At 60.8% G+C, this 13,569-nt stretch overlaps 1 protein-coding gene across 4 annotated transcripts in view; it reads right to left on the bottom strand.

Moving 5' to 3' along the window:
* TCF4 (transcription factor 4) overlaps positions 1 to 13,301 on the bottom strand; it is a gene marked incomplete at both ends in the record, with an annotated part of 72,153 nt that extends 58,852 nt beyond the window's left edge. For 3 of the 4 annotated variants that reach the window (XM_080637370.1, XM_080637367.1, XM_080637368.1), the window contains 5 exons: positions 4,360 to 4,456; positions 5,233 to 5,294; positions 10,906 to 10,978; positions 12,089 to 12,180; positions 13,223 to 13,301. In XM_080637370.1, the coding sequence (XP_080493496.1) occupies positions 4,360 to 4,456; positions 5,233 to 5,294; positions 10,906 to 10,978; positions 12,089 to 12,160 (304 nt within the window). The remainder of the gene's footprint in view (positions 1 to 4,359; positions 4,457 to 5,232; positions 5,295 to 10,905; positions 10,979 to 12,088; positions 12,181 to 13,222) is intronic. The other variant, XM_080637369.1, reaches the window with a different exon arrangement.
* Between the last annotated feature and the right edge of the window lie 268 nt (positions 13,302 to 13,569).

Here is a 13,569-nt window from a genome sequence, read left to right as displayed (position 1 = left end):
CGGAATGAAACCGATCCAATCTCCTGCCTGCGACATGAATTTCCATTAATTACAACCTTGTCAGCAAAAGCATTATCAAAGCTGAAGATGAATATGCTAATGAGGCCTCATTTGCATCTTTTGCTTTGTTGGAATGTCATTAATTATTACATTTTATGATGATGAATGCAGCTGTCGAAGCTGCGCCCGGCCGTAATTAGGCAGGAGAATGCCAGGAGCCCGGCAGCGCTTGGGAAAGGGGGGAAAACGAGGGATCGAGCCCGCTCCAACATGGCCCCAAGTTGCTTGGGAAGGCTTGGAATGCCATAGAAAGGCTGGGAAAGGGCGGGGGGGGGGGGGGGGGAAGGGGTTCAGGGGGGATCGTGCCCAATGAACGCAAGCGTAAGGATGGGGTCTAGATGCAGTCGTTCCCGGGATGGATTTCCCCTTGAATCCATAGGATGGATTTTACCTCCTTTCATCCACAAGTTGGGTTTTTCCTCCTTGAATTCCAATGGATGGATTTTCCCTCCCGGAATTCCTAGGATGGCTTTTACTTCCTTGAATTGCTCGCGTGAATTCTCCCTCTCATCCATAGCATGGAGTTTCCCTCCTGGACTTCCTAGGATGGAATTCACCTCTTTTGAATTCCTGGGATGGATTTTGCCTCCTTGAATTCCTAGGATGGATTTTGCCTCCTTGAATTCCTAGGATGGATTTTGCCTCCTTGAATCCCTAGGACGGATTTACTTCCCTGAATTCCCAGCATGGATTTACTTCCTTGAATTCCCAGCATGGATTTTACCTCTTCGAATTCCTGGATAGGCTTTACCTCCTTGAATTCCAAAGATGGATTTTCCTTCCTTGAAATCCTAGGATGGATTTTTCCCTTTCTGAATTCCTAGGATGGATTTTCCTTCAAATCCATAGGATGGATTTTCCTTCCTTGAGTTCCTAGGATGGATTCTACCTCCTTGAATTCCTTGGATGGATTTTCCTTCCTTGAATTCCTTGGATGGATTTTCCTTCCTTGAATTCCTTGGATGGATTTCCCTTCCTTAAATTCCTAAGATGGATTTTATCTCCTTTATTCTATAGGATGGGATTTTACTTCCTGGAATTCCAAGGATGGATTTTACTCCTTGAATTCCAAGGATGGATTTTCCCTCTTTCTATTCCTACGATGGATTTTACTCCTTGAACTCTAGGATGCGTTCTACTTCCTGGAATTCCTAGCATGGGTTTTGCCTCCTTCCATTCCTAGGATGGGTTCTACCTCCTTCAATTCCATTGGGATTGATGTTCCCTCCTTGAATTCACAGGATGCATCTCACCTCCTGGAACGTTCGGATGGGTTTTGCCTCCTGGAATTCCTAGGATGGATTCTCCCTCTTCCTATTGCTAGGATGGATTTTACCCCCTTCAATTCCTAGGGTGATTTTTCCTTCCTTTCATTCCGAGGATGGATTCCGCCTCCTTTAATCGAGAAGATGGCTTTTCCTTCCTGGAATTCCTAGGCCGGACTTCCCTTCATTGCATTCCTAGGATGGACTTTCCCGCTTGGAATTCCTCGGATGGATTTCACCTCTTTTCCATCCATCACCTGGACCTTCCCCCTTCCACCTCGCCAGCTTTGGGGCTCTCGGGCCCTTCCCATTGGAGCCAGGCGTGATGCTCCAAAGGAAACGCTGGAAAACAAGCGGAATTCCAGCTTAATGAAGGCCACGTTTAATTAGAACCCCATGATGTCAGCGCTTTTAATTAAGGATTGGCTCCGCTACAAGAAAACCTCCTCGCTGCCGTAAGAGTCGCCAAGGGCGGCCGAGCCCTTCCCACCCCCATTCCCGGCTCGGGGACAGCACAAAGGCGGCTTCACCCCGGGAATGGGCTTCGGGAAAGGCGAAGGGGGGGGGGGGGGGGTGGAGAAGAGGGAAGAGCAGCAGGGAGCAGATGGGAGCATTCCACATGAGCAAGCCGATCCATCAGCGCTGAAGGGCCCAGGTGCGGCGCAGCCGCGCAACGCCGCCCCATTTCACAGCCTGTCACACACATCCACATGGTCGTCCATGAATGACCCTCCCGAGATCCCGCAGGAGCGCAGCTGGAGCGCCGCTCCCGCCTGACGTCTTCATAAGCGGCGCCCACAGCGGGAGCAGGAAGCTGCCGGCGCTTCCCGACGGCAGGAAGGCGGCCGGGAATAAGGGGGGGGAGCGGGAGGGGAAGGCGCCGCTGGAGCAGCCTCGGCGCTCAACCCATGGCAATGGGCCCCCATGGCGAAGAACAGCCCAATATCCCACCTCAATGGCAGGTTAAAGCCATTCCCGGTTGGCCCATCCCAAGATTCCATTGACCAAAGGCGCTCTATCCCACCTCAATGGCAGGTTAAAGCCATTCCCGGTTGGCCCATCCCAAGATTCCATTGACCAAAGGCGCTCTATCCCACCTCAATGGCAGGTTAAAGCCATTCCCGGTTGGCCCATCCCAAGATTCCATTGACCAAAGGCGCTCTATCCCACCTCAATGGCAGGTTAAAGCCATTCCCTGTTGGCTCATCCCAAGATTCCATTGACCAAAGGCGCTCTATCCCACCTCAACGGCAGGTTAAAGCCATTCCCGGTTGGCCCATCCCAAGATTCCATTGACCAAAGGTGCTCTATCCCACCTCAATGGCAGGTTAAAGCCATTCCCGGTTGGCCCATCCCAAGATTCCATTGACCAAAGGCGCTCTATCCCATCTCAATGGCAGGTTAAAGCCATTCCCGGTTGGCCCATCCCAAGATTCCATTGACCAAAGGCGCTCTATCCCACCTCAATGGCAGGTTAAAGCCATTCCCGGTTGGCCCATCCCAAGATTCCATTGACCAAAGGCGCTCTATCCCATCTCAATGGCAGGTTAAAGCCATTCCCGGTTGGCCCATCCCAAGATTCCATTGACCAAAGGCGCTCTATCCCACCTCAATGGCAGGTTAAAGCCATTCCCAGTTGGCTCATCCCAATATTCCATTGACCAAAGGCGCTCTATCCCACCTCAATGGCAGGTTAAAGCCATTCCCGGTTGGCTCATCCCAAGATTCCATTGACCAAAGGCGCTCTATCCCACCTCAATGGCAGGTTAAAGCCATTCCCGGTTGGCTCATCCCAAGATTCCATTGACCAAAGGCGCTCTATCCCACCTCAATGGCAGGTTAAAGCCATTCCCGGTTGGCTCATCCCAGGATTCCATTGACCAAAGGCGCTCTATCCCATCTCAACGGCAGGTTAAAGCCATTCCCGGTTGGCTCATCCCCATATTCCATGCCCTCTATCCCATCCCAATGGCAGGTTAAAGCCATTCCCGGTTGGAGATGATCTCCGTCACGTTAAGATCCTTCCCAAGTCAAAGCGTTCCATGATTCCATGATACTCGGATCCTACCCGACCACCATGCAGCTACAATGAACCACCCGAGGTTGCTTCCAAGCCAACCCGTTCCATGATTCCATGTGAATTCCTTCACCCTCTGCTTCCAAAGGCGCTTTTATGGAGCAACCACTCCTTTAAGCCAAGGATTATCCCAAACATTGGAAAATTCAGGAGCTGGGAATGAGGGGTCTGCTAACCAAAGGGCAGGTTGGGGAAAGAGCGACACCACCAATTCCATGTTAAACCCTCTAATTCCATGTTCAACTTGGAAGCTCCTGACATCCCAAGTGTCCCATTCCCTCTTTGCCACGTGTCGCTCCACCCAACGCAAGTCCCACGGCATGAATTCCATCGGGAATGTTGCAACATCCCTGGTTTTCCTGGCGTCTCCCCATCTTCCCAACTGTTGCCACCACGTCTCCTCCACGAACCCCTACGAGCTCCAACCTTATCCCCTACGTCCCAACACCTCCCACTGGGAAAAGACCAGGCGGGAGAAGGATGCAAAGGGCTTCTCCAAGCTGAACCACATTCCATGATTCCATGATTTTGGGGCTCTATTCCCGCTGGAGGACAGCAAGGCCATCGCTGAGGGGCCCCAGCCACATGCTCTTCCAGCACTTCCATATGGATACTGGCTCCACCACTTCCCTGCTCCTGCTGGCTTCTTCCCTATGAGGCCACCAGCTCAACCACCCCCCCCCCCCCCCCGCCTCCCGGTTCCTTTTCCATGGGCAGCTTCCCATTGCTCTTCCCCAAGCCTGCAGCATCCCATGGGATTGCTGTGAGCCAAGCCCGGGGGAACCTCACGGCCATCACGGATGGATCCGATCCGAGCTGATCCAGGAGGCCCTTCGTGTCCTCCAGCGGACCAACGCCCACCCAAGCTGGGTGCGGGAAAGCCCCGGAATTCCGCGTCTCCGTCCCTTTATCCCACCTCTCATCCCGCGAGGAAGGGCAGGAAGAGCGAGTTCTTACTCTGGATCCTGGCGTTGACAAAGGGAGGCGAGAGATTGTCGTGCGAGCCCAGCTCTCTGCTGGCCATGTGCTCATAGTGCGTCCCATCTCCGTAGTTCTGTGGAGGGAAGCAGGGATAAATCCGTCATTTTCAGGCTTCCAAGGGCCTTTCCCAACACTTCCAGGTCTCTCATTCCCTGCTTTCGGAGCCAGCTGGGACAAAAAGCCCCCCTTTTTATTGGCTGCTCCTCCACTGAAGCTGCGCTCGATCCGGAGCTGATTTGGGGTCGGGCTTGGGAGGCTCCTGAATGAAGGAGATGGGAATTCCATGCCGGAGAGCAGATCCGGGTCCACTCTTAGGCGGGATCCTTTCCATGTTCTCCCGAGGAGATCCCCCCCTTCAGTGGGATCCAGCTCCTAGGGTAGCTCCAAGTGTTAGGGGGGAAGCCCTTCCGGGGTCCCTGCATGGGATCCCGCTTCCAGGTGGGATCCCAACCTTAGGTGGGTCCCATCCCTTGGGTGGGATGCCCTCTGTTCCTTCGAGATCCCACTCTTTGGTGGGATCCCATTCCCACGTGGAATCCCCGCTGTTCCTTCGAGATCCCATTCCCAGGTGGGATCTCCTCCATGATCCCTAGAGGAGATCCCACTCTCAGCTGGGTCCATCCCCAGCTCCTGGAGGGGGCCATGGAGCGGCCCTCATTCCCTAGGGATGAGCAGCGCCCACCTGGGAACGGGGCTGGATGGGACCAAGGAGCAGAGCAGATCCCGAATCCAAGCCCCGGAGCGGGGGGGGGTGGAGGCCGGAAAAGGGGCGGGAGAAGGAAGATCCCAGCTGCAAGCAACTTCTCCGGCTGCATCCGTCGGGAATGCGACGGAAGGAGCTGGACTTACCCTGGATGGGCTTGGATGTCCTGCGCTCCCCCAGGCCCCTGAGCTACTTCTGTCTTCTACATCTAGGGAGAAGCAGAGAGAGCGCGTGAGGCCGGCATTCCATGGGAGCTATCCCATGGGACACGAAGGATTCGGCGCAGTCTCCCGCTTGCCTCCACTGCTGCCGCCATCCTCTGCCCCCGGAAGGCATTGGGAAGCCGGGAGGAACCTAAGGAATGGGAAAGGTGGGGCCTTCGCAAGGGCTCGAGATGGGAAGGAGCTCCCCGATCCAAGAGGATCTCCGGGAGCGGCAGGAAGGAAGGGGAAGAGAGGAGCGGAAGCGGCGGGAAGCAGGGAAGGCTTGGCCGGGACCGCGCCTTCCCGCTGGATCCCGCGGGAATACTTCCCGTGCAGGCCCTCTTTGGAAGCAGGAAGGCCGAGAGCCGAATCCAGCCCTACTGCTGCTTTGCAGGAGCGCCGGCGGAAGGAGACGGGAAGCAGGAGCTGGACACACGGGGCCCTTCCCACCTTTCGCGCCGCGTTTGGATGCCTTGGGAATGCTGGAAGGGAAGAACGTGACGGAGCGAGGACCACGGAGCACCAAGGGGATGGAGCAGGCGAGACGGAGCAGCAGCGGCTTCGCCTTGGCCATTCCATAGAATTCCGGAAGGAATGCCAAGCTCCTTGGAGCACCTGAAGCCGCAGCCGGCACACGAGCAGCGACTCAATCCCAACCTTGCCCACGGAGCTCTCAGGGTTCCATCCAAGGAATCCCCATTCCATTGGGATGGGTTATCCCTACTTCTGGAGGGGGCTCAGGATCCCATTCCCAACTTTCCGGGGGAGTTTTCCATGACCCCTTGCGGGTTAGGAAGGATGGAAGCCAAGGAGGCAGCAAAGGTGCTTCCAAGCCCGGAGCATCCTCCTGGAGCCGGGGGCCTTGGGAATAGCGCAAGGAGCCGAAGTTGTCCCAAAAAGGCAGGGATTCAAGGAATAAGCAAACCGACGGGCTCCAGCAGCAGGGAATAAACCGGCAAATCCCAGGCAGCGATAGGAAAAGCTGTGGCTGCTCCATCCCTGGAATGCTCAAAGCCAGGGTGGATGCAGGCCGGAGCATCCATAGGCCCTACCTATGGAACAAGGCGGCCTTCGATCCCGCTTTAGGGGATGCGTTTGGGAGGGCTGGAGTCGATTCCGAAGCCACATCCCGGACTTCCCAGGAATGGAAGCGGTGACAGAAGCTGTTGCCATCATTCCAAGGGCTCCAGAAGGCCAGAGGTTCGAGCAGATCCCGGTTTTCCCACTGGGAATTGCGCTTCCCGTCCCAAAGCCTTTATCCGCCGTCACTTGCCGGGATTTCAAGGCTGAAGCGGGACAGGGGGGAAAGGGAGAAGCTTATCCGCAGCACCCTCTTCCCTATGGAAAACCCCTGTTTCCTTGGGAATGATGAGTATTCCCAAGAATTGAGCGCTTCCCCTTTCTGTCCCCGCTTTTGGCTCTTTTTGGCCCGGTTGAAATCCATCCGGATTCAGATCCGGATGGATGCGAACCACAGCAGGGTTACTCGGAGGAGTCACGACCAACATTCCTTGGAGCTCTGAATCCCTATGGAAGGGAAGGCCCCAACGGGGGGGAACGGGAGGGAAAACGAGCGGCCTCATCCCTAAAAGCGGCCTTTTTTCCACGGCGGGAACTTGGGAATGACTTTTACCACGGGATTCCTGAGGGATTCGGCTCAACCGGGGTTATTCCACGGCGGAAGCGCGTGGATTCCCGGGATATTCGTCCGGACGGCATTCCCAGAGGGAAGGGGAAATCCCTGTGGGAACAACAGCAGGATCGTCCCCTTTGACCGCTTTTGGCCAAGGAGACGGAAGCACCTGATGGGGGAAAGTCATTCCCACTCTTTGGAATGCCACTGGATCCCTTTGGAGTTGAATGCGGTGACGGACGCCACCCTGGAATCACTTACGGGATGGGCCATGAAGCCACCCCTAATTCCCTAGTATTAAGAACATCGGGATAGCCAACAGGGAAAAGCAGCGGAATTCCAGCTCCGGATCGTCCTTTGGGATCGGGAGCAGTCGGCCCAGGCCCAAAACGGCTTTGTCCGGGAAAGGAGATGAGGGCAAAGGGAAGGATTTTAGGCTCCGGCCGTCGGTGGGGTTGATTCCAGCCCTTGGGAAGAGCAACTTCCGTGCCCCGGCCCTGGACGCTGCTGCCAAAAAGCCCAGTGGGAAAGGAGGCGAGGAAATGCAGGATCATTCCTCGGGAATTGGAGGGAAGCGGCGTCCGCCTCGGCCCTAAATCCCTGCCTGGACAAGGCTCCGGGCTACGAAGCTCCCACTCCAATATCCCGAAGGGAAGAGGCTCCGGCTCCTTTTTCCCTGTGTTGCGGAATCCCGCCGGATTCCGCTCTATCCGCCGCCCGGGACGCGCTTGGAGCCGCAGCGGCCTGGGAAGGCGAGGAGGATCCAAGGCTTCCCGAAGAAACCGGGATGCGGGAACGGCCGGGCGGGCGGCCGCATTCCCGCTCTCCTCCATCACCATCCCACAACGGCCCGGCTTGGAAAAGACGGCAGGAAGGGCCTTTGCGCAGCGCCGCCGTTCCAACGTCCGGGAGCTTCCGAGCGGGAGACGGGCAGGATGACAAAGCACAGCCTCCGAGGCGGCCGCTGCCATGCCACAAACCTGGAATGCTGCCTGGAAAAGGAAGGAGGAGGAAGGAAGAGGGGGGGGGGGGGGGGGGGATGCCGTGCCCCACGCCACCAAAGCGGCCACCTGAACGCAAGCCGTGGGCCCGGCGTGCTCTCCTACTACACCTGCTATTAGGGAGCGCATTCCCGATCCGTAGCCTTAGAATTCCTCATGGATGGAGGCCCTTGTGCAGGAAACGCCCCCCCCCCCCCCCCCCCCCCCCCACGCACTGTATCCCGCTTTTCCTAGGGAAAGCTGGATCCTCCCTCAGCACCCCCATGTATTATCCCTGCTGCCAGGCAGCCGCATCCCGAGCGGCTACGAGGATGCTTCCGGGATCAACGCTCTCTTTTATCGGGATCGAAGTCCCTCTTTCCCAGAAGAGCACATTCCAAAAGGGAATTGCAGCCGAAGTGCCACGGAGGCGGAATGGAGGCAGGGAGACGGCGGCTATTCCCAACCTCTGGAATGGGCTCCGCGGGACCGAGCTCGGGAATGCTTCTGGCGGCAGAAGGCTGCTTGGGAAGCCATTCCCGCCGTCGGGAAGCGCGCAGCCGGCTCTGCGCGCCGTGTAAAAAGGGGCCCCGAACTCCCGATTCCAATCGAATTCCTGGATGCTGGCAAAGGGCCTCCAGCGCGGAGGAGAAGGAAAACAAAGGGAGGGAATAAACAGCGAGGAAAAGCCTCTGCTGCCCTTTGCAGGGCTGCGCATTGTTCCCTTGGAGGCCAGGGCTTAAATCCGACGGGAATTCCAGAGCCTTTCCCAGTTCAGGGGTTGAGCGCGCACCTGCAGACAGCAAACACCAAGTCCTGCTCCTTCCATGGGAACAGCGCTGCCCGGGAATGGGGCTCCGGGTACATTCCTGAAGTCGGGAAAGGAGCCGGGGGGGGGGGGGGTTCGAAGGTGCTTTTCCTGCCCGGCATTCCAAAGGGAGAGGAGGGAAAAGCCGCGGCCGGGGCTTGGGAGGAGGCAAAGAGGCCCACGCTTCCCAAAGGGTGGGCTTGGGGGCTTCGTTCCCTTTTCCAAGCGGGATGCTCCGCGTTCGTCGCCTTCGCGACGGGAAGGCAGCGCGCAAATTCCCTGCTCCTAGGCTCCGGAATGGGATGAAAAGTTTCCCGACGCGTTTCCCTTTAATCCGGCGGGAGCCCTTCCGTGCGGAATAGCGGCCGCCCCGAAGACAATAGCCCCGCTTCCCGTCCGCGCATCCCCCTTTATCCCTCTGGAGCAGCGGGAGGCAATTCCCCCCCGGGCTCCCTGCCCGCTCCCAACTTTGGGAACAAGCCTCAGGCAGGGGACGGCTCAAGACGGGCCGCAGCACCCCAGCCGAGCAGGAGGAAGGGATGGGTTCCGGCATTCCCGCCTTATTCCCAAGCGGGAAAGGCGAGCTTTCCCTGGGAAAAGCCCTTTCCCTCCCTGTTCCTGAGCCGTGGGAGCTGCCCCAAGCGCTCCCGCATCCCAACTAAGGCGGCAAAGTTCCTCGGCTGCTTCCAGCCGGCCACAAGGCAAGCCCCTTCCGGCTCCAAAGGCGCCCTTTCGGGGCTCTTGAGGCTGCAAGCAGCCGTGTTTTCCCGACGGATTGGGGAACGCCGGCTCCCCATCCAGCGGGAAAGACGGATTTGCGACGGGGAGAAGGGCTCGAGGCGCTGGAGCAAGCGGGGGTTGCTGCAGCGAGCGCTACGGGAGCATGACGAATGCACTGGGGCCGGCACAAACCCCTCCGGCGCGGCCATGGAATAGGATGGATGAGGCGCTCCTTAAACCGGGAGCGTTCCCCCCCCCCCCCAAGAAAACCAGGATCAAGGGATCGAGGTCGGGGATAAGAGGGGAATGAGAGCGGGAAGGTGAGGGGCTCCAGCGGGAACCTCCTCCGAGGCGGCGCGGGCGCGACGGCATCACCTCGGGAAAGGGAAAACGAAAGCGGGGCCGTCTTAGCGGCGCCGGATCCCGAGCGCAGTTCCAGGTGGACGGGATAACAAGCAGCAGGAATGCGTCCGTCGGGAAGAGAGAGCGACCGAGCTGCGGCTGCAGCGACGGGGAACGCTCCGTCCCCAAGGCAGAGCAAAGGGGGCCTTGGAGCGCGCCCCGGTGCAGGCTGCGCGCTCCAGGCAATGCCGTGTCCCTGTCCCGCTATATCCCATGGGATTGAGGGCAACTCCCTTCCCGGAGCCGGGCGCTGCTTCACGCCCGCAAGGCAAGGAACTGGAGGGAAAAGGCAGGGAGAAATCCCACGGGATTTTTCCCTCTTTTCCCTGCGTGCTCACCGGCTACGGAAGAGGCTCCCAAGCGCGTCCGCAGGCGGCGGCGGGATCCCTTTTGTCAGCCAGGCGGGCTGCGGGATCGAGGGAGTTCCGACGGGATTCTCCTGTACTCCCGGCGCCCGCACGCTCCCGCCGCAGGCAGGAAAAGAGCCGCCGGGGAGCCGAAAGGTGGGAATGCAGCCCTCGCTATTCCAGCAGCCAGCACGGCTCCCGAACGGCAAGAGCTTCCTTTTGCCGGGAAGGCCGGGGGCTTTTCCTCACTTTCCTGCCGGTGATTCCATGCAAGCGGCCTTCGGCATTCCCAGCATTTATTCCTGCCCCCAAATGGGGTTCTTCTCCAAGGAAGAAATCTCCGCTCTTCCAGCGAGAGGAATTGCAAGGGGAGAAGTTTGGGGGGGGGGGGCCAGAAAGCAGAAATCCATGGAAATATAGGGAATAGACGCGGGCATAGCCCACAAAAGCGGGAATAAGCCTGCTCGCGGCTCCCATGCGCGCAGGGAAGGCAGCGCCGAAAGAGAATCCCAAGCGAATCCGAGCGCGCTTCCCAACGGGGCTTAACGCGCCCGCAACAAAGGTAACGCCAGCGGGAGAAAGCCCCGGCCCGGCCGGGATGAATCCTTCCTAACGGCCTCCCTCGCTACCCCAGGGAGAAGTCATTCCCGCCAGAGGCGTTGCCAGCAGCGGGAGAAGCGAGCGGGAGCGGGCGCGATCCGCTCGGGGAAGCGGGACGGGACTTACTTGCTCCGCTGAAATGCCCGCTCGCCAGGGACGTGGGGCCGTTCTTCCCGCTGCTCACCGGCGGCGAAAACATCTGCGAGGCAAACAAAGAGGCAGCGTTACCGCCGCGGGGAAAGCACGGCGTTCCCGAAGGGAAAAAGTTCCGCCGCGCCGCGCGCGCGCTCCGGGCGCAGTTGGCCGGGAAACAGCAGCGTTCCGAGTGGAATTCCGTCTCCGTCCCGTCCGTCTCCCCCCCCCCCCCCCCCCCCCTTTAACCCCTCACCACCACCAGCAGCAGCAGCAGGCTCCCGCAGCGATCCCGGCTTTCCCCCCTTTCCCGGCGGAGAAAGTTTGGGAAGGGCAAGCTCGGCCGTGAAGGTCGCGGGCTCCGTTTGCGTCCCGCTCCGGGATGTGCCCGGCCCGCCAGCTCGGGAATGCCGGGAGCCCTTCCCTCCTCTCCTGTCCCTTTGGGTTTCTCCGTGCTCCGCACGCACCTTTCCCGAGGGCGCGGGCGGGATGCGGGCCCCCCGGGAAGCGGGAATGCTGCCGGCCGGCCCCGCTGGCGCAAGGCAGCTCCGGCAAGCGGCGGCTCCGGCTGGGAGCAGCCTCAGGGAAGGCGCAAGGGGGTGGATTGCGGGGGCTCGGGAGCGGCGGGCATCTCCGATTCCATGCGCATCCCACTTCGCCCAAAGAACTACGGGAGAGCCGCCGGGAGAAAGGGGAAGGGAGGGGATGGGGAGAGGAAGGAAGAGCTCGGGAGCAGGGAAGAGGGAGGGGGGGGGGGGGGGATAAGAGCAGACAAGTGCATACGTCCGGAGGGGACCGCGGGGCCTCCGCCGCGGCGCTCGCCGAGCGCCGGGAAAAGTTTCCCTCTGGATCGCGGCGCGCTTCCCGTGCGGGCGGAGGCAAAGTGAGGCGAGGAAGGCGACGGCGAGGAGGAACACTCGGAGGGGAGGGAAGGGAAGGGAAGGGAAGGGAAGGGAAGGGAAGGGAAGGGAAGGGAAGGGAAGGGAAGGGAAGGGAAGGGAAGGGGGGGGGGCGTTTAAAGCCCCCGGTGGCAGCTCCCGTCCGCAGAGGCTGCTCGGGGCTCGGGAGCTGGCGCCGGAGCCCGCCGCCCTCGGCTCTCGGCTGTTGGTTGCGGGGCTCGGAGGGGCCGGCGGGGGTTTCTTTCCAGCTTTTGGGAATGGCGAGCGCCGCTCCTTACCGCACTGAAATCCAGTAAATCACTGAGCTCTTTGTCCGTCCCTAAGGCAGCCATGCGCTGGTGGTGATGCATTTTAGCCCGAGCACAGCGACCTGGAAGCATGGAAAGAGCCGCAGTGAGAACCCCCCCCCCCCCCCCCCCGCCCCGGCCGGGGCCGGGCGCCGAGCGCAGGGATGGCGGGGGGGGGGGATCTCGGGAAGGTTTGGAAGTGATGGGAATGGGGAGGGAGGGAGGGAGGGAGGGAGCGGGGGGGGGGCCAAGGGGAAGGGGAAAGGGAGGAGGCAAAAGGCAAAGATGGAGCGGAGCGGAACCCACGGCGAGGCGGGCGCAGGGGGCGGGCAGGGCCGGAGCAGGGCCCCGCGGCCCCGGCATCGCTGGGTGCAACAGGAGGAGGCTCGGCGGCCCCGAGCGCTCCGTTCCCCCCGCGCTTTCCCGTGCCCTTCCCTTCCCTTCCCGGCCCGCTCCCAACTTTCCTGCGGGGCCCGCTCAAGTCCGAGCGGGAAAAGAGCGGGGAAAGAGCGGGGGAAGCAGCGGGAAAGGGGAGCGGGAGCGGCGAGGGGCAACGAGCCCCGATCCCGAACGGCGGCGGGAGGAGGAGGAGGAGGAGGAGGAGGAGGAGGAGGAGAAGGAGGAGGAGGAGGAGGAGGAGGAGGAGGAGGAAGGGGGAGGAAGGGGGGGAACAACAACAACAACCGGAGCTGCCCGGGCCTGTGCGGAGCCAGCGCCGGGGGAGGGCCGGGCCCGGGGAAGCAGGGGCAGGGGCAGGGGAAGGGGCCGGGCCCGCAGCCGCGGCTGCCGGAGGCCGCTCCCGCCGGGCCCGCTCCCATCTCCGTGCCTGGGCCCCAGCACTTCCATAGCGGGGGTACCCCCCCCCCTCCCTTTTCCCGCCGCATTCCCGCTGCTCGCAGCCGCATTCCCACTCGGAGCGAACTTGGAGCCTTTGGAAGTTGGAAGGGACGAGCCCCCCCCCCCCCCCCCCCCTCCTTTGCCGCTTCCCAAATCCCGGTTGGTTTCCCGGTCGCGGAGTTGCGCGGCCGCTGCCGGAGCGCCTGGAGTTGCACTTTTCCCGGCGGGAATGCGGCGGGATGCGGCCCCGCCGGCGCCTGAAGTGGAAGAGCAGGAACGGAACTTTACCTTCAGCGGCCGCGGGATTCCAAAGGGGGGGAAAAGGGACCCGAGGCGCTCCACGACCGAGGAATCTTCGGCCCCTCCCGGCTTCACCGCCTCACGCGGCCGGGATGGGACGGGAGGGAGGGGGGGGGGGCCCGAGCCCGCAATTCCCGGCTCCGGGAGCCCAAGCGCTTCCAGGAGGGAAGCCCCGGTAGTGCCGGGAGCATCCACAAGGGATGAAGGGGGCCGGGATGGGAGCACGGGAAGCCCAGGGACCCCCCCCCCCCTCCCCGGGCCCCGGGTTCAGGCCGGTCCCGGCGCGGCCTCCCCCTCGGCGCCGCGCCTCGGAGCCGCTCGCCCTGGCAGCCGCC

The sequence above is a fragment of the Psittacula echo genome (genome assembly GCF_963264785.1).
Source record: "Psittacula echo genome assembly, chromosome: Z".
Lineage (NCBI taxonomy): Eukaryota > Metazoa > Chordata > Aves > Psittaciformes > Psittacidae > Psittacula > Psittacula echo.
Note: the sequence above shows the minus strand (reverse complement) of the source record. Positions and strands in the feature narration are given on the sequence as shown.